Here is a 27,829-nt window from a genome sequence, read left to right as displayed (position 1 = left end):
ATTCTAGAGCTAACAACATCATCAACGTATCGCATACAGAAGATATTAAGACAGTTATTAAGCTCGGTCGGCCCCTTATGGCGAAGGGGGTGATCACTGGAGGAAAAGAACATCTCTGGATGGAGAGTATCCCAAGCCCAAGTGAAATATTATGATCTCTGCAAGTCTAGGCTCAGTAATGATGGCCCGATTAGACCTCACAACCAGGATATATCCGGATAATGATGTTATCAAAAAGAAATCAATGGACCAGATGTGCAAGTGTGCCATTCTGACCCCAAAAACAACAAGGCTACCGTCAGTAACGACACTCTACTAGTCATATGAAGTGGAACAAGTAGAGTACATGTCTATTGAAAAGGTTTTCAAGGTTCACTACCCTATAGAATTCCTCAACAGTGTCCTGGCATGCCAGCCTACAAGCTACATCAATGGTGATGTTGTTGCTAGTGAAGGCCCTCCATAGGAATGTTATTTAGGCCACAGTGTTCACTGGCTGTACTCAGGGGTAGTCAGTGTTCATACCCCGCATATTTCTCATACTATAAAAGTATCCTCTCCAGTTCAAGAGGCTGCAGTTCTCCCCTAAAGGTCAAATTTACAAATGACTATCAACAAGTCCCAGGGGCAGTTGCTGGAGGGGCAGGAATGAAATTGAGGGAGGACTGCTTCTTACATGAGCAGTTCTACATAGCCTGCTCTGGAGTGAGCTCACCCAGCAGCCTGGGGAAAAGAATATTCAGTAATAATAGTAATAATAATTTTATTTATTTATAGCGCTCTATTTCCAATGGGACTCAAGGTGCTTAACAAACAGAATAAAAGTAATACAGTACAGGAACAATGAAGTACAGAAAAGTTTTTCATAAACGATACACAAGGCAATTAGGGAAATGCGTGAGTAAACAGGAAAGTCTTGAGTCTGTTTTTGAAGGATTATAGAGTGGGGGCCTCTCGAACTGTGCGAGGCAGTGAGTTCCACCATAGAGCCGGAGCCGTAAGGCTAAAAGCTTGACCCCCAGATGATTTATGGAAGATTCTAGGTACTGCTAATGCTGTGTACACACGGTCCGATTTCCTTTCCGATGTTGACGATATAGTCAACATCGGATCGGAATCGGATGCAGATTGCAAGGGTTTTAACCCTTGCGATCCCGATGCGCGTTCACGTATCGGAAGCCAGAAAGTCTTGGCTGCCTTGTCTATATAGTGCAGATCTGCACTATATAGTCAAGATTGGATGCAAATCGGATGTGCCTTAAGATCCTATCCACAATCCTATCTGATCGGATAGTGGATAGGATCTTATGGCACATCTGACCGTGTGTACACACCATAGAGTCCTCCATCTACAGATCGCAGTTCTCCGGTGGGACAGTATGGAGTCAGAAGCTGCTTCAGGTACCTTGGGCCATGGTCATGTAGGGCATTGAAACTTTTAGGCAGCCAGTGAAGGGAGTAGAGGCAATGTTCCCTCTAATTTCACAAAGGCTTTGTGCGGCAAAAGATTTTGGCTGTGCAACTTTGGAAGGAAATTTACATTTTTGTGCATCACTTATATATAATGGGAAGATGACGTTCAGCATTTGTGTTAACTTTACTTCTAAATGATATTAAACATTTAAACATTCAAAACACAGCACACAATGTAGTTAATGGGTGAAACACACATTATTTGAGTCCAGAACTGCAAAAAGGGACCACTGCTGCTTTGTGCGCTCTGTTGTAATGTCTGTGCGCACGCTCATCGAGTTGTGTGCGCGCGCACGTGCGCACAGCTTAGAGGGAACACTGAGTAGAGGATGTAGTTATGTGGCTTATGTGGTCTCCCAGTTCTTCTGCTGAGAGACCAAGGTAGAGGGCATTGCAGTAATCCAACCGAGATGCTACAAATGCATGTATGACGCAGGCAATTCTTCAGAGGGAATTAAGTGTTTGATTCTGGCTATGTTCCTCAGATGAAAGAATGAGGATTTGATTGTGGCTGATATCTGAAGTTTGATTGTGGCTGATATCTGATGTTTAATAGTGTTCATTCTAGCACCCGCTATCTCTGAAAACCCATGCAGTTCCTCTTCCCTGCCTGGGGTGTCGCTGTCTGCTGTTGTGCTTCTAGCACAGTGTGGTCTGTATATCAGCACTGATATGCAAACCAGACCTGGTCTAGAAACACCACAGCAGTCAGCGACACCCCAGGCAGGGAAGAGGAACTGCATGGATTTTCAAAGATAGCGGGTGCTAGAATGAACACTATTTAAGTGTCAAGCCACCACCCAGGCCCACGCCAAGATTCCACACATGGTTTCCATACGTCTTATAACCCTCCTTCAATTCATTCATATTATATTACACAATGTATAAATATCATAATTCATATAATATTACTACCAGACTCCTGCCTAGAAGAGGCATTAAATGAACTAAGTACATACGTCAAGTACAGATGGGATGAAGGAAATAGTAACAGTAAATATCTAAGGTCTGCTTGGGTGAAACTGGACGTATTCCAAATGTAACCCCTATCATACCTCTAGCTGTTTGTTAGGGGCCTGATTCTTGGTTGGATCCAGCTTGCTCTATGACTGCTAGTACCATATTGTAGAAAACGGAACATGCCTAGAAGTAACTTCCCACCTGAAGCCATGCAGAACTACGGGTAGTCGTAGCAGCCTAACGTACTAGACTCGGCTTCTGATGTTTGCTGCAAATACAGCCACTTTGCTGTCAGATTCAGAATCTGACCCGGTCTCTGTGGAGTTTACCTTGTCTGCAGACTCTCCATCTTTAGGGAATGGAATCTATGTTGTCTCCTGTCTGTGCCAGACCCACTAGTACTATATGTCATCAATCCAAAATCTTCAATTTGATCGCGTAGTGCAAATAGATTCATATTGCCAATACACGCTGATAAAGGGCCGTATTCAATACTCTTCTGCGAGTGGTGACAGCGAGCAGCGCTGATTGCTCGCCATAACAGCTCGTGGGTCAGTATTAAACTGTACTGTACACGCCATTTCCATGTCGCTGGGTTTTTCGGCAAGGTGGAAACGGCGTGTGCGGCCGCCAAAACAGCGAGGCTCGCAGCTGAATGCAGCGGGCTCCCTGCATTAGCCGTGAACCTCACCGTTTGGTGGAATCCTCACCGTCCTCTGACAGCAAGCATTAGATCGACAGGGGCGTGATTGAAAGTTACTACTGTCAACACAAGTTTTTCACATTTCTTTGGTATCTATGTCGACATAGGTCAACGTGGACACCAAATAAGTGTACAGCGCCCCCTCACTCCGGGCACGGGGCCTCTTTACCCTCGGCACCCTATTATCATCGAACTCTATACCCACTTGGATGGGAAAGTATTGAGAACCATATCGCTCTAAAGCATGAAGAAATCAAAAACCTTGTGACTGTCGTCACATTCTCGTCGATCTAACCTTTGCGTCTAATTTTCGATCCTGTAGGCCTGTCATGTCGACTTTTTCCATGTGTCTAACATGAGAGAGATTTGTTTGTGATAAGTTAATTTATGAAAATTGATGCAAAAGAAAACAGGTATTGTAGCCCAATCAGAAATGTGTTTACTTTTTTAAAAAACTTTCTTTGAAAATAGTATCTAAAACCAGGTTGGCTGATCCTGTACAAGCAAGTCCTGATTTTGTCATTCATACTGTAGGTGTCTACGACTATCAGATGCTGCACACTAGCTCCTGAGATGTGCCAGACGGTGCATGCAATACCGATGTACAGATGGAGCAGCTCCCGAGCACCCCAATCGCCCCACTCACCCTGCCCGTCTCCCTGAAGCAGAGATGGGCAGGGAATCCGCTTCCCGCCACCGTGCTGACGGGCATGCACGAGCGTCCCCGTCAGCTGGAGATCTGGTGATTATAAAGGCTGGCTGACAGGCGCTCCGTCTGTACTGTAACGCACACACATGCACGCACACGCACACACACACGCACACACGCACGCACACACACATGCACGCACACACACAACATCAATATTAGCTATAGTAATACGAGATGGTTTGTATTAGGCAAAACTAAAACAAATGGAAGAAATAACGAACTTAATTAGAATTCCTAGCGATGCCGGATACCAGGAATAATTGTATATACTGTATACACCAGAGAATGGCCGTGTGCAGCACTTTCCTTATACACTATGTAATATTACTGTGTTTGTGCAGCTGAACGGGACCCGCAGATGCTGGAAGTAATGAGGAAATTAATGAAAGCCAATATGGAGGGGAGAGACCTGGTGGATGTAGTTACAGGACTGCGGGTACTGGCCAGCCTGCAATATACCCCAGGGGTCAACAGCAAATTGTCCTAGAGATGACCCAGACTCTGACAGACAGGATACTGCACCAATCACTAGGCTGCTGTTATCAGTAGGTACACACCGGCTAACAAGCCCAACCATTAATGTGATCTCCATTCCTTACCTGCCTCTATACAACTGGCACTAAAGCTGGGAACACACACACACACACAAAGATCATAACTGCCTACCCTGCATTCTGTAGGAGACTCCATGACATAGCAGCAATCTCCCTCTCTCCCTCATTAGTCTAGCAATCTCCCCCATGTCACCTAGCCCACATTACATGGTTACATCATAGTTACCTCCCCTCCTGCATTCTGTAGGAGACTCCATGACATAGCAGCAATCTCCCTCTCTCCCTCATTAGTCTAGCAATCTCCCTCATGTCACCTAGCCCACATTACACTGTTACATCATAGTTACCTCCCCTCCTGCATTGTGCAGGAGACTCCCTGACATAGCAGCAATCTCCCTCTCTCCCTCATTAGACTAGCAATCTCCCTCATGTCACCTAGCCCACATTACACTGTTACATCATAGTTACCTCCCCTTCTGCATTCTGCAGGAGACTCCCTGACATAGCAGCAATCTCCCTCTCTCATTAGTCTAGCAATCTCCCTCATGTCACCTAGCCCACATTACATTGTTACATCATAGTTACCTCCCCTCCTGCATTCTGTAGGCGACTCCCTGACATAGCAGCAATCTCCCTCTCTCCCTCATTAGTCTAGCAATTTCCCTCATGTCACCTAGCCGACATTACATTGTTACATCATAGTTACCTCCCCTCCTGCATTGTGCAGGAGACTCCCTGACATAGCAGCAATCTCCCTCTCTCCCTCATTAGACTAGCAATCTCCCTCATGTCACCTAGCCCACATTACACTGTTACATCATAGTTACCTCCCCTCCTGCATTCTGCAGGAGATTCCCTGACATAGCAGCAATCTCCCTCTCTCCCTCATTAGTCTAGCAATCTCCCTCATGTCACCTAGCCCACATTACACTGTTACATCATAGCTACCTCCCCTTCTGCATTCTGCAGGAGACTCCCTGACATAGCAGCAATCTCCCTCTCTCATTAGTCTAGCAATCTCCCTCACATCACCTAGCCCACATTACACTGTCACATCATAGTTACCTCCCCTCCTGCATTCTGTAGGAGACTCCCTGACATAGCAGCAATCTCCCTCTCTCCCCCATTAGTCTAGCAATCTCCCTCATGTCACCTAGCCCACATTACACTGTTACATCATAGTTACCTCCCCTCCTGCATTCTGCAGGAGACTCCCTGACATAGCAGCAATCTCCCTCTCTCCCTCATTAGTCTAGCAATCTCCCTTATGTCACGTAGCCCACATTCCACTGTTACATCATAGTTACCTACCCTCCTGCATTCTACAGGAGACTCCCTGACATAGCAGCAATCTCCCTCTCTCCCCCATTAGTCTAGCAATCTCCCTCATGTCACCTAGCCCACATTACACTGTTACATCATAGTTACCTCCCCTCCTGCATTCTGCAGGAGACTCCCTGACATAGCAGCAATCTCCCTCTCTCCCTCATTAGTCTAGCAATCTCCCTTATGTCACGTAGCCCACATTCCACTGTTACATCATAGTTACCTACCCTCCTGCATTCTGCAGGAAACTCCCTGACATAGCAGCAATCTCCCTCTCTCCCTCATTAGTCTAACAATCTCCCTCATGTCACCTAGCCGACATTACACTGTTACATCATAGTTACCTCCCCTCCTGCATTCTACAGGAGACTCCCTGACATAGCAGCAATCTCCCTCTCTCTCTCATTAGTCTAGCAATCTCCCTCATGTCACCTAGCCGACATTACACTGTTACATCATAGTTACCTCCCTTCCTGCATTCTGCAGGAGACTCCCTGACATAGCAGCAATCTCCCTCTCTCCCTCATTAGTCTAGCAATCTCCCTCATGTCACCTAGCCCACATTACACTGTTACATCGTAGTTACCTCCCCTCCTGCACTCTGCAGGAGACTCCCTGACATTGCAGCAATCTTCCTCTCTCCCTCATTAGTCTAGCAATCTCCCTCATGTCACCTAGCCCACATTACACTGTTACATCATAGTTACCTACCCTCCTGCATTCTGCAGGAGACTCCCTGACATAGCAGCAATCTCCCTCTCTCCCTCATTAGTCTAGCAATCTCCCTCATGTCACCTAGCCCACATTACACTGTTACATCATAGTTACCTACCCTCCTGCATTCTGCAGGAGACTCTCTGACATAGCAGCAATCTCCCTCTCTCCCTCATTAGTCTAGCAATCTCCCTCATGTCACCTAGCCCACATTACATTGTTACATCATAGTTACCTCCCCTCCTGCATTCTGCAGGAGACTCCCTGACATAGCAGCAATCTCCCTCTCTCTCTCATTAGTCTAGCAATCTCCCTCATGTCACCTAGCCCACATTACACTGTTACATCATAGTTACCTCCCCTCCTGCATTCTGCAGGAGACTCCCTGACATAGCAGCAATATCCCTCTCTCCCTCATTAGTCTACCAATCTCCCTCATGTCACCTAGCCCATTTTACATGGTTACATCATAGTTACCTCCCCTCCTGCATTCTGCAGGAGACTCCCTGACATAGCAGCAATCTCCCTCTCTCCCTCATTAGTCTAACAATCTCCCTCATGTCACCTAGCCCACATTACACTGTTACATCATAGTTACCTCCTCACCTGCATTCTGCAGGAGACTCCCTGACATAGCAGCAATCTCCCTCTCTCTCTCATTAGTCTAGCAATCTCCCTCATGTCACCTAGCCGACATTACACTGTTACATCATAGTTACCTCCCCTCCTGCAGGAGACTCCCTGACATAGCAGCAATCTCCCTCATTAGCCTTTACACTATACATTACTGCAGCCTCTATACTACTGTGACCTCTACACTAATACATTATACACTATTGCAGCCTCTAACTACTGCAGCCTCTACACTAACACATTATACACTAATGCAGCCTCTACACTAACACATTATACACTACTGCAGCCTCTACACTAACACATTATACACTACTGTGACCTCTACACTAATACATTATACACTACTGCAGCCTCTAACTACTGCAGCCTTTACACTAACACATAATACACTACTGCAGCCTCTACACGAATACATTATAAACTATTGCAGCCTTTAACTACTGCAGCCTCTACACCAGTGTTTTTCAACCACTGTGCCGTGGCACACTAGTGTGCCTGGAGCTGTTCTCAAGTGTGCCCCCAGCGCTAGAGATGCCCAAACCAGTTTACAGCCACCCCCCGTTTAACTGTTATTTACTGGTCTCTTCTTTTCATGTAAAGGGCCAATGTATTTTATTTGTGTTACCTGTGGGAACCAGTTTGATTAAAATATGGGGGCCAAGTAGTGTAGAGGATCCGCTGGCACCTCACATACCCAATGATCAGTATGTAAGCATCGCTGCGCAGTGAGTCCCTGTGTAATGTGCTGCCAGCCCTCATTCTGTCCCTGCCGCTCCACACCAGTGTGCTGCCAGCCCTCACTCTGTCCCTGTCCCTCCCTCCACTGCAGTGTGCTGCCAGCCCTCACTCTGTCCCTGTCCCTCCACACCAGTGTGCTGCCAGCCCTCACTCTGTCCCTGTCCCTCCACACCAGTGTGCTGCAGACCACGCTCCTCTGCGCACACACTCAGTGCACAGTACAACAACAAATAACAGTAAGAAACGCCAAATGTATCTGACATGTAAACTGGTCACAGGCTTGTAAACGGAGTGAGTGTAACGTGAGCGGAGGTCCCTGCACATCTATTTATTTTCATGTGCGCAGAATAAGCAACGCGCCATTGTGCCCCCGGGTCCAGGCTGAGCCACATTACCTAACCCTTCCCACACTGGGACTGTAATGTTATCATTATGCTGCGTTCTGTGTGTCTGTACTGTAATTATTATCCTGTATTCCGACATTACTCATGTTACACAGAGCTGCACGGAGAACACAGCGCCTGATACAGATTTGGGAATAAAATTATAATGAGCATGTAATACTGTGCATCTGGGTAAGACCGCGCTGCAGGTGGGGCAGATGTAACATCTGCACAGAGAGTTTGGAGGCGAGGGTGTCCAAGTGAAATTGCAGTGCAATGATAAAGCCATACAGCCTAACTGTCCCAGTTTTCGCAGTCCTGTTTTTCCGGGACTGTCCTGCATCCCACCTGCGGACGTCTGGGTCCTGTGGTGGGGGTGGCGAGGCAGTTGGGAGTGTCCCCTGTCGGTGCTGCTCTGCTCAGGCAGTTAGAAGGGCTGAGGGCATGGCCCCCTACAGCGGTAAAAGGGGGTGTTGCTTCACGATTGCGGACATTCTGCAAAACCATGCCCGTTCCACAAAGCCACACCCCTTTTTCAGGGCTGTGCAGGAGTTCTGCTTGTAGACCTACAAATGCCAAGAGGTATGATGGCAGGCCTGTGGGCTACATGCAAAAGCAGCCAGTATTTGCCCTGCATGCAAAATATGTATTTGCTCCCCTGACGTTGCATCGCGGTGTTACCTACTTACTCTTTTCCCAGATCAGTCTCCACATTCCATAACACCAGGCAGCTGCATAGGGTGTCAGGATCTGGGGGGGTGGGGGGGGGGACTCCATCAGAAGGATGTTTAAGAGGAAGTTAATCTTGTTGTACAGGTGGCGGCTGTGATACCACCTCCGCACTTCCATTTGAGGGACTGGAAAGTTGGTGACAGTGTGGGGTGGGGGTTGCACTCAGTCGGTTGAAGTTTTGTCTATGGGGATGATTACTATAAGTCATAATATGCTCAAGTGCAGCAGCTGTGGGTGAGGAGGCGGCTGTACAACTCTCCGCACTATTTGCTGTGCCACATGGCCGCCATGCCACCAAATGTCACAGCAGGGGGCGATCCAGCATTCCGGAGTCCGTACCGTTCCGGCTTTCACCCAATGCCATGGTGTGTGCCAGGCCTGATATTTGTACAGCAGCGTCACTGACTGTCCAATATCCTTCTATTTCCTACTCCCACTTACTCCCTTATAAACCTCACAGAAATGAAGAAATCAGTCTCCTCTTTTCCCAAATACTTCTCATTTCATTCCTCCCTCCCCTATGTCCCTGGGGTACAGGCTGGAACTACACAGCAGACTTCTGAGCATCAGCCTCATGAGATAGATTATTAATCGCTGATTCCAACAGTTGCAAACCGTTGTGTACTTATTTATTGTTTATTCATTTGGTGGGAATTAAACCCAAGACCTCAGCGACAAGAGGCAGCCATGCTTGGGTGCATAGTCTCCCAGGATAACATAATAATGGATTTGATGTTTTCTTAGGAGATCACTCACATGCGGTTTAATCATGAGCGGAACCAGCCCCAATATCTCTCCTTCTCCGATATCTCTCAGCTGGGACGTGTTCTCCCATATGTAAGCATCATAACATTTAATCATGTTGTCATGTCTTTAAAAGTAAAGCCCCCCCCCTTCTTAGCACCAGCTTTCTCATAGCTCCCCCTTTCCTTTCATGTTTATTAGTCTATATACAGAGTCCTTATCTCTAGTCTTGTTTCCTGCTGCATCTCTGACAGCCTGATCTCACTCCCTATCATACTGCATAAGGGAACCAGGATGCACTTATGGCTAATTCCGCTCTTATGATTAATATAAGCCATATAGAAAGTTAAACTTTTTTGGCAGAACATTATGCTATTGCTCAGATCCTCCCATCCCGCCGCACTCCATATATACAGTATAATAACAAAAACATTTATAGAACGATGCAAGAAAATGGTTGGAAAGACAAATCTTTGTGAACTTTACTTGAGAGCTATTTTTTTTATATTAATTTACAAAAAAAAACTTTAGTAACTAACACATTTTCATACTGCCCTAAAACTGCCAGGATTCAAACCCATCACCTTTTGCATTTCAGTCAAACATCTTACTCATTCAGCTATTACCGTGGTTCACAACCTTGGTCCTCAAGTACCTCCAACAATGCATGTTTTCCAGGCCTCCACACAAAATCGCAAGTGGAGTAATTAGCTACACCTGTGGGTCTTTAAAATTGTGTCTGAATAATGAGAACACATGTGCACCTGCCGGGGGACCTGGAAAACATGCACTGCAACAGAATGTCTGACTGCAATGTCACAGGCAATGGGTTCGATTCCCAGGTATGCCAGCATCTTGAAATTTAAAAAAAGACAGTGTGACTGAATAAAATAAGCTCTCAAGTCCCAGAAGGGCTCAGTCTCCTCACCCAGATTGCCAACAATTTGCCTGGTTACAGGAAATACCTGCAGGCTTATTATTACACCCATTCATTGGGTGGCACAGTTGCATACCTCCCAACATGACCCACTCCAGGAGGGACACTCTGCTCTGTTTCTGGACTTCCCTCTTAATTTATGATTGCAGTCACCTGTTTTAAACAGGTTAATGGACAAGAAAGGTGCTTCACCACAGGTGATGGTAATCATAAATTATGAGGGAAGTCCAGGAACAGAGCATTGTGTCCTCCTGGAGAGGGTCATGTTGGGAGGTATGCAGTTTGCATTGTGATAATATGGTCTTTTATTCCTTGCAAACCATACTTGCCTACCTGACCCTCTCCTTCAGGGACACAATGCTCTGCTCCTGGGCTTCCCTGGTAATGTATGTTTGCCAGCACCTGTGGTGACACCTTTCTTATCAGTTACCTAGCTCCCCACAGGTGCTGGCAATCATACATTATCCATACCTCTCAGCATGCCCCTCTCCAGGAGGACACAATGCTCTGTTCCTGGTCTTCCCTGGTAATGTATGATTGCAGCACCTGTGGTGACACCTTTCTTATCAGTTACCTAGCTCCCCACAGGTGCTGGCAATCCTACATTATCCATACCTCCCAGCATGCCCCTCTCCAGGAGAACACAATGCTCTGTTCCTGGGCTTCCCTGGTAATGTATGATTGCCAGCACCTGTGGTGACACCTTTCTTATCAGTTACCTGGCTCCCCGCAGGTGCTGGCAGTCCTACATTATCCATACCTCCCAGCATGCCCCTCTCCAAGAGGACACAATGCTCTGTTCCTGGGCTTCCCTGGTAATATATGATTGCCAGCACCTGTGGTGACACCTTTCTTATCAGTTACCTAGCTCCCCACAGGTGATGGCAATCATACATTATCCATACCTCCCAGCATGCCCCTCTCCAGGAGGACACAATGCTCTGTTCCTGGGCTTCCCTGGTAATGTATGATTGCCAGCACCTGTGGTGACACCTTTCTTATCAGTTACCTAGCTCCCCACAGGTGCTGGCAATCCTACATTATCCATACCTCCCAGCATGCCCCTCTCCAGGAGGACACAATGCTCTGCTCCTGGGCTTCCCTGGTAATGTATGATTGCCATCACCTGTGGTGACACCTTTCTTATCAGTTACCTAGCTCCCCACAGGTGCTGGCAATCCTACATTATCCATACCTCCCAGCATGCCCCTCTCCAGGAGGACACAATGCTCTGTTCCTGGGCTTCCCTGGTAATGTAGGATTGCCATCACCTGTGGTGACACCTTTCTTATCAGTTACCTAGCTCCCCACAGATGCTGCCAATCATACATTATCCATACCTCCCAGCATGCCCCTCTCCAGGAGGACACAATGCTCTGTTCCTGGCCTTCCCTGGTAATGTAGGATTGCCAGCACCTGTGGTGACACCTTTTTTATCAGTTACCTCCTAGCTCCCCACAGGTGCTGGCAATCCTACATTACCAGGGAAGTCCAGGAACAGAGCATTTTCTCCCAGAATGAGAGGGTCAGGTAGGCAAGTATGCTGTGCAAACCCACCCCTCAATTTTTAAGGGTTTGTAGGTTCTCGCTGTGTTTGAGCATCCAGGCTCTTCCTCCCACAAACATATGAGAAAGTTGAGAATCACATTCAAAGTCAACAACCCACTGCAGCATTTCCCAAACTCCATTACTGTCCAGGTGTAAAGGATATCCACGCTTGACTCCCAATGCTTAAATCAAATTGACCAAGGTTTTAATTAAGCCACTTGTGCTCAAAAATGGTCATTCCTAAAACCTGGACTGTCATGTCGGAGTTTGGGAAACTCTGACCTCCTGTGTCCTCCATATACACCTCAATCATTAGGAAGCACCTGTCACAAATTAGGGGAGGTTGTGTTACAGAAAGACACCTGTACGTCCCCACTGTTCAGCACAACATGCGCCCATAACAAGTTAGTGTTGGGAACTGTACTACATCATGGATTATACAGTTTACATTGAAAGTTGGTAAGTGTCCTGTTTGATAGCTAGGAAAATATAGACAGTAATTATTCTGCATGTGTAACCCCATTCACTCATGATGTGACACAGCCAGCAGACAGGATTTCCCTGTTTGATCCATGTCCATCCATAACATACTTAATGAATCACAAACTCTCATCTCAAAATAAACAATTAAAATGTGTTCGCGCCTGCAAAGGACAGGGAAAATAAAGGTTTGAAATGTAATATTAAATCTACTCACCAATAACTGTACCCAAATTCCCTGCGCCGGTAAAGTTCATAAAATATACCATGTAGTCATATAATTATATATATGTAGTTTTACTGTTCCCAAGATAACACTCCAAGAACCGGTGCGGTTTCTGTGATTACTACAAATTATTTGTTCTCCCCTCTGTCCCAAGTTCTGAAAGTTTCTCAGCGCTGGCTTTTTTTAAGAAGTTGAGTTTAGCAGTCACCTTGTTTTGGAAAAGGGGTTTATTTCTTATTTGACAAACCACACAATGCAACCTCCCCCTTTTTTTTAAAGAGAAAAAAAAATTCTAAGTTGTATTGATGAGTCCTTGAAACGTGCAATTCCAAATTTCATATGTTGAGTAATTACTGATGTGTTTTCTTGCAGATCTGTAGCAGATTGTGGAGACACTGCCCTCTTGTGGCCATTCTGTAAAACAGCAGATTCATTTGGAGAATTATCCCTACATACAAAACTCAAGGCGAGATTTAATGAGATGCGATTTTTCGACTTTTGCAAAAAAAAAATTCACAAAAAAAAAAAAAGGCCAAATTCTCACTTTTTCGGAAAATTGCACAATTAATAGGATGCAAAAGGCGGTAAAACTCACACTTTTTGCCACAAAAATCTCACATTTTGACGATTGTCTCTCAGTATGGCGCCGTGCGTCTGAGTCCCCTTGCGGGGCTCGCTTCGCTCACCCACGCTGCGGGCTCATTGAGCTTGACCTGGTTCTAAAAATAGGGGGATACAAAAAGCGTAGGGGTCCCCTGTATTTCTGAAACCAGCACCGGTCCTGGTTCCAAAAATATGGGGGACAAAAAACTGAGGGTCCCTCGTATTTTGGAACCAACACCGGGCTCCAACATTTTACCCGTATCAGGCCGGCGTCCACCGGCTAGGGACCCTGGGGACAGCCCCGGGCTTCAGCACTGGATGGGTCCCCACTCCCCCAGTTACCCCATCCAGGGCTGACCAGCCACTGTGAGCATGGTACAGCTGGGGGACCTTATGTAAAACGTGTACCCCAGCTGTGGCATGATGCCGTGGGCTGTTGGAGCCCGGTGCTGGTTCCAAAATATGGGGGAACCCCAGTTTTTTGGAACCAGGACTGGTTAAAAATATGGGGGACTAAGGGGAAGTACCTGCTCTAAGGGGAAGTAACTGAAGAAACAAGGTGTGACTGACTTGAATGGTGAATGTCACATTGCATGTGGTGGATACAGATGGTGGATCTGCTGGACAGCTACCCTAGTACACCTAGAACTAAGACCCGCAGAGGACACCAGTGGGTCTTCGAGCCTAAAATAGCCACTTTCCCTTAAGGCCTGTTATGCCTACCGGAGCTAGGATGCCACCAGGAATTACGCCACAGATGCCAGTGTGAGCTTACTTCCAAATGACCGGGGCAACTGTCGATAGAGGATATAGGACAGCACGGATAGAAGATAGAGGAGTGTAGGGATCTGAGGCATGGTATATGTAGGCAGTGGTATGGCTGGGTATAGTGCGGGGTCTGAAAGGAGCTGGGTAGTGGTGGGGATAAACTGGATATGGATTAGAGAACTGACCTGGGCGCGTATTAACTATAATAGGACAATACAAGACAAGAAAAAGACTACATGTCCCTGTCTCCCCTCCTGCCTGATTAATTATTTACCTAGCAATGGAGAACGCCGTCTGAGTCCAGCGTCCATGTTGCTAGGCACCCGGTGGCTCCCAGGCCGCCCAGTGGCTGTGTCCTGGTTGCCGGGCAACAGCCGGGACCTGCGTCCCCTGAGAGATGCGCTGACAGTCCTGGGCTGGTTTCAGGAATACGGGGGACCCTTACGCTTTTTCCCCCCGTATTTTTGGAACCAGGTCCAGTTCAATGAGCCAGTTATTCTTAGGAGGGGGGACCCCACGCATTGCCCCACGCAAAACCATGTGCACTGCAGGTGGGGCAGATGTAACATTTATAGAGAGAGTTAGATTTGGGTGAGTTATTTTGTTTCTGTGCAGGGTAAATACTGGCTGCATTATTTTTACACTGCAAGTTAGATTTCAGTTTCAGCACACCCCACCCAAATGTAACTCTCTCTGCACATGTTACATCTGCCCCACCTGCAGTGCACATGGTTTTGCCCATTTTCCAAACAAATGTGTACTGAGCTCATATCTGAATAAGGCCCTATGTGAAGAAGCATATCCATGGTGGCCCTAAATGGGAATATAGCTACAAAAACAATCAAAAAGGGAAATAAAAATAAAGAAGAAGAATCTCAAAGAAATATATTTCTAGTTCATAAATAGGAGCCGGATATAAAATTGTTGGTACTTATGTAATATCTGGGCTCCCGTTTTTCTTATGAGACCGCGTCCCCTCGCCACGCTTAACATGGGAGCCCAGATAATACATAAGTACCAAATTGTTTGTAAGACGTTTATTAATTTATAGCGTTTGATCTTTATTTTATGCTAGCTTACAACTAAAAACAAACACACGGACACAATTGCGTAAGTTAAAAGGTCATAAATCTTTATTAGTTGGTATGACCCTATTTGTAAAGGGGGCAAGGAAGGCGTCGGTCAAAGGTTGTTAAATAATGGCGGTGACTAAAACCTCCCAACTGTAACATGACGGCCACTAAACGCCCCATCTAACTACAGGCAAAACCTGCGCAGGTCTCACCACCCCTTACTATGGCATAGCCAGGACACTCCGATGAGAAGTGCCCAACGTCCCCTCGCAAAGGCAGGACTCACCAGTTGTCCTCCACAAGGGGGAATTGCCCCACGTCAACCACTTAACTTACCACTTATCCTCAACCTTAACGTGACCGCTGGTCGAAAACGCCTTCCTGCCCATTAAAGAATGTTTGAAATGCCAAATCAAAATGATTAGCCAATCAATGTGGTAGCTCATGAACAGGAATGAAGAGGGAGGGTGGGCTTCCAGAAAAATCTCAAAAGAAAGTAGATCTATTCAAATCAGCTTAATATACCCCACAACAGGCTACCTCCCCTAAATACCTGATTGGCTTATCTAATGTAAAGTACAAATCCCCCCCCCCCCCCGCCGCCTTACTGATAAATCTGCCTAGAAATGTATGTAGAAATGTAAAGACTCTTAAATAATTTTGTGCATATGCAGCCTTAGTCTATTTTTGAAAAAAAAAAAGAAACAAAAAAACAGAAATGTTTTACTACAGTTTGTGATAAGTGCCCGTAATGAATGTTTAATAATAAATGTTGCTTTATTTTGTATTTGTAATAATGCTGCGAAATTTATTGACAAAACTCTTCATCTGAGGTAACGTTTATTTTGCCGACACCAAATACTCAAGAATATCACTTTACAGTCCAGTCCAGTTTGCGGCGGAGGGGGCGGGGGGGGGGGGGCACTCGTCTCTCATGAGATGTTGCTAGTTTCTGTGGCGGGAGGTGCAGATTTAGTAACGGGCATTTTGTTGACTTTGGGTTTTTCTCTTTTCTCTTAGTAGAAGACTTTCTCGAGGTACGTGTTCAGGAACATCCCCGTTGGGTCAAGTTTCTCTCTGATGCTGTTAAATTTGCCAAAGCCTGGATACATCTTCTCAAAGTCCTTCCGAACACAGGTATGAGCCTGGGACACAGGGGGAGAACAAGGCGATAGATTCATCAATCCCAAAATCTCAAGAACCCTTTGTAATATTCTAAATAAGGGGCTGATTCTGACTCGTCTCACACAAAGGACCTTATTCAAGCCCGTCCGCAGCGGCCGTTCATTCACAGGGGGACCGATGTTTGGTGTATGCATGCATACGCTGGGTGAGTGTGGCTACTGCGAACAGACTAAGCACCCAACATTGTAGGTGGTGGGCGGGGGGGGGGGGCGTCGTGGTGCGGCGGGCCGGGGTGCTCACCCATGGGAACGCCCAGTGTTTCATGGGTATTCCCAGGATAATCACCCAGTGACGTGGACACCGGAGGTCCCTGGATGTCAGCTGCCTTCCCATTCCCCCCCCCCCCCCCCTAATGTCGAGCGAACAAACCAACCGTGCAAAGGCGGGTGGTCGTACCACCATTCGCAGGGTGGTTTTTGGTTGCGAATTCAGATCTGAGCAAGTCAACCAGAATTACTCCCAAAGTATCTGTAATTGTGGGTAACCACAGAACCCCTGATTTTACTCCAATCCGCCGCAACCCGGAGTCCATTTAACAAGACATTACACTGAGAACACAAAAAGCAAATAAACAAACGGTTTGGATTAGGTGCTCGTAGGGGTTATATATCTAAACCTAGAAATAGTCAATTCCTAATATGACATACAGAAGCAGCGCTTATAAATAGAATAATAATTAAATACTTAATTGCGAAGGATTATCTACTAAAAAAACACAAATTTAATAAGGTAAACCTATAGTAACAGCGTATAAATAATCAAATCCCTAAAGGATGAAAATTCTTGTTCATACATATTACTTAGGTTGAACTCGATGGACTAACGTCTTTTTTCAGCCTTAATTACTTTGTTACTATGGTTACTATGGTTACACTAAGGGGCCGATTTCTGCGCACGAGCAAACCTCGACGGCAAACGGTTTCGGCGAGGTACACACCTGATACCAGCGTGTTCTGGGCCCAGCGTTTTATGGGCATCGACATGAAAACACTGGGCGGGCCGCTGGGGGCGGGCAGCTCATATCACAGGACGTCAGTCTTCCTCCTAGCGCTCATAAATAAAGTCGCTTCACACTGACTTTTATTGGCGAAGGCAGAAGAAATCGATTCAATGGATCGACGGCCATCGAATGATTTCTCCAGTTAGTATGTATGTATGTATGAGCTCTCTTACGCACACCCTCGCATGTTACGACGGGATTTGATGGTGGTGCGGGGTGGGCGGGCGTTAAGATGGGAGGCGTTAAGGTGTTCGCCAAGCAGCGAAGGACAGCTACTTAGCGAGCGGTACTGAATTACCCCCACAGTAAGAGCTGGTTAGTGACACCTTACCTTAGCCCAGTGAGGCCTTCCACCAACGCGTTTCATGATCTGCTCATACTCCGACCAGTAATCTTTGTACTCCACATCTTTCCCGTACGGCCTAAGCAGAGAGAAATAAGAGGATATTATACAGAACCACCCAGATTCCTGACCAGAGGAGAATCACATGGTGGATACTGTGTCAGAATGCCAGGAAAGTATTAGAGAATGGTCAATGACATCCTTTATGCTGGGACAAGAAGCTCTGTACTGACTGGTGACCAGGCTGCCTAAGCTTATGTTAGGAAAATCACTGGGCCTCATACCAAAATCTGCATGACCCTCCACTCCAAGGCCCCTGCTGCTTTGGAGCATATAGAGGGGTGACGCTTTTCGCAAAATACATATTCTCACTTAGCAAATCATTTAGGGCCAGATGCACTTAGCTTCAAAAGTAATCAAATGGAGAGTGATAAACAGCCAACCAATCAGCTCCTGCCTGACATATTTCAATCACAGTCTGTGACATGGCAGGTAGGAGCTGATTGGCTGGCTGTTTATCACTCTCCATTGTAGGGATTGACTCGTCGGAATCCCACGCAGCTTGCAGGCTATTACATAGCCCCATGGCCTCTAAACTATAAAGAAAAACTTTACACAAAAATTTTCCCAAGCGTTCTGGATAACAGATCCCAAACCTGTACCGCCCCAGCTAATATCCAGCTGCCGGCAGCGCAGCGTCACCTGTACATAATGATGTTCATATAACAGCTGTTTCTCTGGTAACAGGGACTCATCAGGATGTCGTCACCGTGGGCAAAGCGGACTTCTACGGGGAAATGGGCCACCAGGTGCGGGTTCCTGTCCAGCCAGGCCTTCAGCTGCAGCAGAGCGTCCTTGGTCTTCTCTCTGGTGATGGAAACCCATTACTGTGATTCTCCTTTCCCTGAGGTCACATGCTGGTAACACGCAGAGCTGACGCTCTATAATGACTACCAAGTGCATGTTGGTAATTGAAACAATAACCCACGGTTCTGATTTGTGGCACCAGGAACTGGCAGGGCACGGCTGCATGTAATGATTCAAATCCACGGTTATGGTGAAATATAGGTATAATAGATTACACACCCCCCCCCCTGTGCTTTTATACCGTATCCCAGATATAAGATTTTACTTTGAATAATATTGCATATTGGTAATGGGATGTAGTCCGGATCCTGGGGGTCACAATATAAGCTGCAGAATCCTGACGGACAAAATACAAACAAATTCTGACAGTGAGGATTAGGGTTAGGGTAAGGCACCGGCTGGAGGGTTAGGGTAAGGCACCGGCTGGAGGGTTAGGGTAAGGCACCGGCTGGAGGGTTAGGGTAAGGCACTAGGAGGAAGGTTAGGATAAGGCACTAGGCAGAGGATTAGGGTAAGGCACTAGGAGAAGGGTTAGGATAAGGCACTAGATGGAGTGTTAGGGTAAGGCACTAGGTGGAGGGTTAGGGTAAGGCACTAGGAGGAGGGTTAGGGTAAGGCACTAGGCGGAGGGTTAGGGTAAGGCACTAGGCGGAGGGTGAGGGTAAGGCACTAGGCGGAGGGTTAGGGTAAGGCACTAGGAGGAGGGTGAGGGTAAGGCACTAGGTGGAGGGTTAGGGTAAGGCACTAGGCGGAGGGTTAGGGTAAGGCACTAGGCAGAGGGTTAGGGTAAGCCACCGGCTGGAGGGTTAGGGTAAGGCACTAGGAGGAAGGTTAGGATAAGGCACTAGGCGGAGAATTAGGGTAAGGCACTAGGAGAAGGGTTAGGATAAGGCACTAGATGGAGTGTTAGGGTAAGGCACTAGGCGGAGGGTGAGTGTAAGGCACTAGGCGGAGGGTGAGGGTAAGGCACTAGGCGGAAGGTTAGGGTAAGGCACTAGGCGGAGGGTTAGGGTAAGGCACTAGGCAGAGGGTTAGGGTAAGGCACTAGGTGGAGGGTTAGGGTAAGGCACTAGGAGGAGGGTTAGGGTAAGGCACCAGCTAGAGGGTTAGGGAGGAAGGTTAGGATAAGGCACTAGGCGGAGGGTTAGGGTAAGGCACTAGGCGGAGTGTTAGGGTAAGGCACTAGGCGGAGGGTTAGGGTAAGGCACTAGCCGGAGGGTTAGGGTAAGGCACTAGGTGGAGGGTTAGGGTAAGGCACTAGGAGGAGGGTGAAGGTAAGGCACTAGGTGGAGGGTTAGGGTAAGGCACTAGGCGGAGGGTTAGGGTAAGGCACTAGGCGGAGGGTTAGTGTAAGGCACTAGGAGAAGGGTTAGGATAAGGCACTAGATGGAGTGTTAGGGTAAGGCACTAGGCAGAGGGTGAGGGTAAGGCACTAGGAGGAGGGTTAGGGTAAGGCACTAGGCGGAGGGTTAGGGTAAGGCACTAGGCGGAGGGTGAGGGTAAGGCACTAGGCGGAGGGTGAGGGTAAGGCACCAGCTAGAGGGTTAGGGTAAGGCACTAGGAGGAAGGTTAGGATAAGGCACTAGGCGGAGGGTTAGGGTAAGGCACTAGGTGGAGGGTAAGGGTAAGGCACTAGGAGGAGGGTTAAGGTAAGGCACTAGGCGGAGGGTTAGGGTAAGGCACCGGCTAGAGGGTTAGGGTAAGGCACTAGGAGGAAGGTTAGGATAAGGCACTAGGCGGAGGGTTAGGATAATGCACTACTTGGAGGGTTAAGGTAAGGCACTAGGTGGAGGGTTAGGGTAAGGCACTAGGCGGAGGATTAGGGTAAGGCACTAGGAGGAGGGTTAGGATAAGGCACTAGGCGGAGGGTTAGGGTAAGGCACTAGGCGGAGTGTTAGGATAAGGCACTAGGCGGAGGGTGAGGGTAAGGCACTAGGCGGAGGGTTAAGGTAAGGCACTAGGTGGAGTGTTAGGGTAAGGCACTAGGCGGAGGATTAAGGTAAGGCACTAGGAGGAGGGTTAGGATAAGGCACTAGGCGGATGATTAGGGTAAGGCACTAGATGGAGTGTTAGGGTAAGGCACTAGGCTGAGGGTTAGGGTAAGGCACTAGGCGGAGGGTTAGGGTAAGGCACTAGGAGGAGGGTTAAGGTAAGGCACTAGGTGGAGGTTTAGGATAAGGCACTAGGCGACGGTTTAGGATAAGGCACTAGGCGGAGGGTTAGGGTAAGGCACTAGGCGGAGGGTTAGGGTAAGGCACTAGGCGGAGGGTTAGGGTAAGGCACTAGGCGGAGGGTTAGGGTAAGGCACTAGGCAGAGGGTTAGGGTAAGGCACTAGGCAGAGGGTTAGGGTAAGGCACTAGGAGGAGGGTTAAGGTAAGGCACTAGGCGGAGGTTTAGGATAAGGCACTAGGCGGAGGGTTAGGGTAAGGCACCATGCGGAGGGTAAGTGTTTGTCTGCCCAAGGAGACAGTTATACCCCTTTCTCATTACACAAATAACCCTGAAAGGGGTATTAGAGTTCAGCTGCAGGAGGAGTGGGTTGGGGGGTTAGAATTAGGCTGCAGGAGGGGAGAGTTAGGGTTAGGCTGTGGGAGAATGAGGTTAGGTTTAGGCTGTGTAAGGGGTTATTTGTTAGGCTGCAGGAGGGGTGGTTAGGGGATAGTTAGGTTTAGGCTGCGAGATGGGGGTTATGGTTCGGCTGCAGGAGGGGAGGTTAGTCTGTAGGAATGGAGGTTAGGGTTAGGCTGCGTGACGGGAGGTTAGGGTTAGGCTGCAGGAGTGGTTAGGGTTAGGCTGCAGGAGGGGAGGTTAGGGTTCAGCTGCAGGAGGGGAGGTTAGGGTTAGGCTGCATGACGGGAGGTTAGGGTTAGGCTGCAGGAGTGGAGGTTAGGGTTAGGCTGCAGGAGGGGAGGTTAGGGTTAGGCTGCAGGAGGGGAGGTTAGGGTTAGGCTGCAGGAGGGGAGGTTAGGGTTAGGCTGCAGGAGAGGAGGTTAGGGTTAGGCTGCAGGAGTGGAGGTTAGGGTTAGGCTGCAGGAGGGGAGGTTAGGGTTAGGCGGCAGGAGGGGAGGTTAGGGTTAGGCTGCAGGAGAGGAGGTTAGGGTTAGGCTGCAGGAGGGGAGGTTAGGGTTAGGCTGCAGGAGAGGAGGTTAGGGTTAGGCTGCAGGAGGGGAGGTTAGGGTTAGGCTGCAGGAGGGGTGGTTAGGGTTAGGCTGCAGGAGGGGAGGTTAGGGTTAGGCTGCTGGAGAGGAGGTTAGGGTTAGGCGGCAGGAGGGGAGGTTAGGGTTAGGCTGCAGGAGGGGAGGTTAGGGTTAGGCTGCAGGAGGGGTGGTTAGGGTTAGGCTACAGGAGGGGAGGTTAGGGTTAGGCTGCGGGGGGGAGGTTAGGGTTAGGCAGTGGAGGGGAGGTTAGGGTTAGGCTGCGGAGGGGAGGTTAGGGTTAGGGTTAGGGTTAGGGTTAGGGTTAGGGTTAGGATATCGTACCCTGCCCGTGCTAACCAGCATCACCAGAAGCAGTCAGTAATGTTTTCTTCATAAAGAATTACAGCACAGTCCAGCAAATACGCACTGAATACCACCACCACCAGCCCCCCCCCCCTTCCTGCTGTATTCTATTAGCCAATCCAAATCACCGCATTACTGGAGCTGGTGATTCTGGCATGATAGCCTAGCCAGGCACACGCCTTGGGCGCCACAACTATTGGGGTTACGGAGAAAAGACTTTGAGTCACACGCGTTTTAAATACGGTTGCAGTGTGATAATATTGTCAACATTTGGGGACTTAATGCCATTTCCAGAGAGCATTGTTGTCACATGGGTCCGATCCCTCACAGGTATTTTTTGGTACTTGTGTATTACCACGGCGCCTCCGATATTGATCGCGCAATGTTTTTATCGCATCGCATGCCATACACCAGATGGCATGCGATGCGATTTTAGACCCCTATTCGATTAAAAAGTGTATAAGCACCCTAATGGGTGCTTACAATGTTAAATGCACCCCCACGCCACCCCCCACTATAAACGTGAACCCGAAGCGTGGCGAGCGCAGCGAGCCCGGGAGGGGCGGCGGTACGTGTCCTCCGACCTTTTCATACCCCCACTATCCATGTCGGCGTGGAGTTGATTTTATATTGTGTGGCGAGCGCAGCGAGCCACCGAGCCCGAAGCGTGGCCTGTGAAGTTATGCGCGTCCCCTCGCCACGCTTCAGGCTCAGTGGCGCCCGAAGCGCTCGCCACACTTTATAAAGTCAACTCCACGCCTACGTGGATAGTGGGGATATGAAAAGGTCGGAGGACGCGTACCGCCGCCCCTCGCGTGATCGCTGCGCTCGCCACGCTTCAGGGTTCACGTTTATAGTGGGGGGTGGCGTGGGGGTGCATTTAACATTGTAAGCACCCATTAGGGTGCTTATACCATTTTTTATCTTATCCCATTGCATTGTATGGCATTGTACAACATCGCACGATATCGCATCGTATGCCTTATGGTATACGATGCGATGGGCGCCGTGATAATACACAAGTACCTATTTTTTTAGAATTCCCTTTAGTAAATTCCAGCATATCACATATCTCATGACAAGAATGGGAAATGCCCGTAAGGCTGTATACTCACATGGGAATGGCCCAGTCCTGAACGTATTGCTTGAAAAGACAGTCGAAAGTGAAGACCTTGTAGCTGACGTCAACGCGCTCGTTTCTTCCCGAGAACAGCAGCCAGAAGAAGAATCGGTTTATTGCAGGGACCAAGCTGTATACAAACGTGCTGTAATAACAGAACAAAGCGGTATAATATTACATCCACCATGCCCTGGCGCACAGTATTACTGTATACATCCACATACTGTATGACTCCAGAGACTGTATATAATAATGCTAGTACTGAGCCCCAACATCTCCTTCCCCTCACAGCAGCACAGCCAATGGGTGGGGGAAGCTATCATTCAGAGAAATCCTGATCTTTGATTGGCCAAAACAAATGCCACACTCCCCATCTGATACAGAGCACACAAGCTGTGGGGTAGCGGTGTGTGAGGGGGACTGAGATGAGAGACAGGGAGAAGGGGACAGAGAGGAGAGCGATACATGGAAGATGTGAGTGAGGGGGGGGGGGAGAGGGACAGATACAAGAGGCGGGGGGTTTGTGAGGTAATGGAATAGAGATGAGATGGAGGGGATGAGGGGAATAGATACAATAGACATGGAGATAGGGCAAGATGTACTAAGCCTTGAAAAGTGATAAAACTAAGAGTGATAAGCCATCAACCAATCAGCCCTTAACTGGATTTTTTCAACACTGCATGTGCCATGGCAGTTAGGAGCTGATTGGCTGGTTGTTTATCATTTTCCATTTTATCACTTATTAAGCTTAGTACATCTGGGGGGGGGGGGGGTGATGGGGACAGATAGGGGAGATGCTGAGGTAAAGTAAGGATGAAACATTGAGTTGGGGAGGGGTGGTGGAGTGAGGAGAACGAGTAAGATCATACTTGCCTACTTTAGAAAACTAGTTTCAGGGAGATTATAGTTGGTAATAGAATTTTGCAAAGCGCCCCATTGAGGGGGCATGTCATTTTCCACCCAAAGGGCATTTCTAGTTCCAATATATGGAGAGATTGTGAAAAGAGATTGTGAACGTGGCACCTAGAAGCGTGGCTGTGTACTGCTACATCTGAGGGGAATCTTTTAAAATTACTTAAATCCAAATGTAGATGAGCCACAAAGCAGTCAGTAAGAGCTACTATACTTGGTAAAGTGCTGGGAAATAGTTCTGATGATTCAGTGTAACTGTATCTGTCTCTGCGGAGGTAACTATGATGTAACAGTGTAATGTGGGCTAGGTGACATGAGGGAGATTGCTAGACTAATGAGGGACAGAGGGAGATTGCTGCTATGTCAGGGAGACTCCTGCAGAATGCAGGAGGGGAGGTAACTATGATGTAACAGTGTAATGTGGGCTAGGTGACATGAGGGAGATTGCTAGACTAATGAGGGAGAGAGGGAGATTGCTGCTATGTCAGGGAGTCTCCTGCAGAATGCAGGGGGGGGTAACTATGATGTAACAGTGTAATGTGGGCTAGGTGACATGAGGGAGATTGCTAGACTAATGAGGGAGAGAGGGAGATTGCTGCTATGTCAGGGAGTCTCCTACAGAATGCAGGAGGGGAGGTAACTATGATGTAACAGTGTAATGTGGGCTAGGTGACATGGGGGAGATTGCTAGACTAATGAGGGAGAGAGTGAGATTGCTGCTATGTCAGGGAGTCTCCTACAGAATGCAGGGGGGGGGGTAACTATGATGTAACAGTGTAATGTGGGCTAGGTGACATGAGGGAGATTGCTAGACTAATGAGGGAGAGAGGGAGATTGCTGCTATGTCAGGGAGTCTCCTGCAGAATGCAGGAGGGGAGGTAACTATGATGTAACAGTGTAATGTGGGCTAGGTGACATGAGGGAGATTGTTAGACTAATGAGGGAGAGAGGGAGATTGCTGCTATGTCAGGGAGTCTCCTACAGAATGCAGGGGGGGGTAACTATGATGTAACAGTGTAATGTGGGCTAGGTGACATGAGGGAGATTGCTAGACTAATGAGGGAGAGAGGGAGATTGCTGCTATGTCAGGGAGTCTCCTGCAGAATGCAGGAGGGGTGGTAACTATGATGTAACAGTGTAATGTGGGCTAGGTGACATGAGGGAGATTGCTAAACTAATGAGGGAGAGAGGGAGATTGCTGCTATGTCAGGGAGTCTCCTGCAGAATGCAGGAGAGGAGGTAACTATGATGTAACAGTGTAATGTGGGCTAGGTGACATGAGGGAGATTGCTAGACTAATGAGGGACAGAAGGAGATTGCTGCTATGTCAGGGAGTCTCCTACAAAATGCAGGGGGGGGGGGTAACTATGATGTAACAGTGTAATGTGGGCTAGGTGACATGAGGGAGATTGCTAGACTAATAAGGGAGAGAGGGAGATTGCTGCTATGTCAGGGAGTCTCCTACAGAATGCAGGGGGGGGGGGTAACTATAATGTAACAGTGTAATGTGGGCTAGGTGACATGAGGGAGATTGCTAGACTAATGAGGGAGAGAGGGAGATTGCTGGGAGTCTCCTGCAGAATGCAGGAGGGTAGGCAACTATGGGCAAGATACGGGGAGAAGGGGACATAGAAGGACAGAGATGATTGATGGGGGGGGTGAGGAGACAGAAGTGAAGAAGATGAGCAGGAGGTTTGAGGGGGACAGATGAGAGACAGGTAAAAGGAAGGTAGGGGGCAGAGATGTGAGTCTGTTGAGGTTCAGGGGACAGAGGTGAGATACACAGAGCTGGAGAAGTGTAGCAGGACAGAAATTACAACACCCAATCACATTCCTTTAGTTTAGTTTTTTTTTTAAACGAGGGCTAGTGGCTGATTGGTTGCCAATGTCCCCTGCAGTGTAATATATGTATAGCACATATCTGCCAGCATTACTCTTAGTAGGAAACTGCAGTGAAATCTAGTTGTTTATTACCCCTGGTAGGATCGGGACGGTGCACAACGCTACTGTAGTACAGCTATTATCTCTCTCCAAGGCTTGATCCATCTCACCCGTATACACTGCAAGGTTCTAGTATCTGATGGCGCTGTAATATTCTGCAGCCTTGCTGGCGTTAATCACAGACTGTGCAGGGAAATTATGTCATATGTCCACAGCCAGGAGAGTATTAGCCACGTGAGATGTGACCCGGTCACCAATCTGCCCCCGGGGCAGCAGACAGATGTAGCGATCATATGGAGAGGCAGCTGTGAGTGTCCTGGGGCAGATAACGTATGTCAATGTCTGGGAGATGCAGACAAGAAGACACAGATTTTCCTGACATAGATAACGGTCATCTGTTCCGTTGTCATCGTTCGTCTTCTTCCTTTCTAAGAACTTCAAGTCTGTGTGTAAGAAAGTTCCCAGGGATCTTTCTTATGATGTAGCTGTAACCCAACTAATACCGGGTACATATCTTATGTCTCAGGCTACAGGTACATTAAGGCTGTATGGGGAACTGCTTGTGTGTTACTTTGGTACTTGTGTAGTTTCACGGCGGCAGGCTACGTAGTCAGCGTAGTGTCCCCACGGCAGCCCTGCATAGTCAATGTACAGTACTGTCCTCTCAAGCTGCAGCTCTGTCCCTGGCGTCCCTGGCAAGCCTAGTGAGCGTCTCTCACACAGCGCCGGTAACCGCCAGATCTCCTGCACTGGCGGACGCTGGTGTAGAGGCGATCATGCGGGTGCCGGCGGAGAGGCTGCCTGGGACGCACGAGCGTCTCATATGCTTGTGCGTCTCAGTAATTCCTAAAGAATACATTCACCAGTGCTCCATATTACATACTGGCAAATGCCTCCATTTCAAATCCTTACTATCCACATCAGCCAGCAGCGTGGCGAGCGCAGCGTGCCCCGCAAGGGGCCGCATAAAATGAGCCCAAAGCGTGACGAGTGGACGCGGAATACTCGTCAATACTCCGCTTGCCACGCTTTATAAAGTCAACTCCACTCCGGCGTGGATAGTGGGGATATGAACAGGTCGGGAGGACGGCTGGCGTGGATAGTGGGGATATGAACAGGTCGGGAGGACGGCTGGCGTGGATAGTGGGGATATGAACAGGTCGGGAGGACGGCTGGCGTGGATAGTGGGGATATGAACAGGTCGGGAGGACGGCTGGCGTGGATAGTGGGGATATGAACAGGTCGGGAGGACGGCTGGCGTGGATAGTGGGGATATGAACAGGTCGGGAGGACGGCTGGCGTGGATAGTGGGGATATGAACAGGTCGGGAGGACGGCTGGCGTGGATAGTGGGGGTATGAACAGGTCGGGAGGACGGCTGACGTGGATAGTGAGGATATGAACAGGTTGGGAGGACGGCTGGCGTGGATAGTGGGGATATGAACAGGTCGGGAGGACGGCTGGCGTGGATAGTGGGGATATGAACAGGTCGGGAGGACGGCTGGCGTGGATAGTGGGGATATGAACAGGTCGGGAGGACGGCTGGCGTGGATAGTGGGGATATGAACAGGTCGGGAGGACGGCTGGCGTGGATAGTGGGGATATGAACAGGTCGGGAGGACGGCTGGCGTGGATAGTGGGGATATGAACA

General features: G+C 48.3%; 2 protein-coding genes across 2 annotated transcripts in view; both read right to left on the bottom strand.

Annotated features, from left to right (window-relative positions):
* The window catches only part of SCARA5 (scavenger receptor class A member 5), a 242,054-nt gene extending 228,963 nt beyond the window's left edge, over positions 1-13,091 (bottom strand). Inside the window, exon 1 of the mRNA XM_083178845.1 lies at positions 12,858-13,091. The gene's annotated coding sequence lies outside the window, so the exon portion shown is untranslated. The remainder of the gene's footprint in view (positions 1-12,857) is intronic.
* A 2,304-nt stretch (positions 13,092-15,395) lies between these two features.
* Positions 15,396-27,829, bottom strand: part of LOC146062813 (L-gulonolactone oxidase-like) — a 101,570-nt gene continuing 89,136 nt past the window's right edge. The window contains exons 9-12 of the mRNA XM_083174823.1: positions 23,322-23,471; positions 18,541-18,705; positions 17,827-17,917; positions 15,396-16,455 (exon numbers count right to left, since the gene is read on the bottom strand). Coding sequence (XP_083030949.1) covers positions 16,327-16,455; positions 17,827-17,917; positions 18,541-18,705; positions 23,322-23,471 — 535 coding nt within the window. The 3' untranslated portion in view covers positions 15,396-16,326. The remainder of the gene's footprint in view (positions 16,456-17,826; positions 17,918-18,540; positions 18,706-23,321; positions 23,472-27,829) is intronic.

The sequence above is a fragment of the Crinia signifera genome, chromosome 3, assembly GCF_055691185.1.
Source record: "Crinia signifera chromosome 3, ASM5569118v1, whole genome shotgun sequence".
NCBI classification, from domain to species: domain Eukaryota; kingdom Metazoa; phylum Chordata; class Amphibia; order Anura; family Myobatrachidae; genus Crinia; species Crinia signifera.
This window is presented reverse-complemented; position numbering and strand designations above follow the sequence as displayed.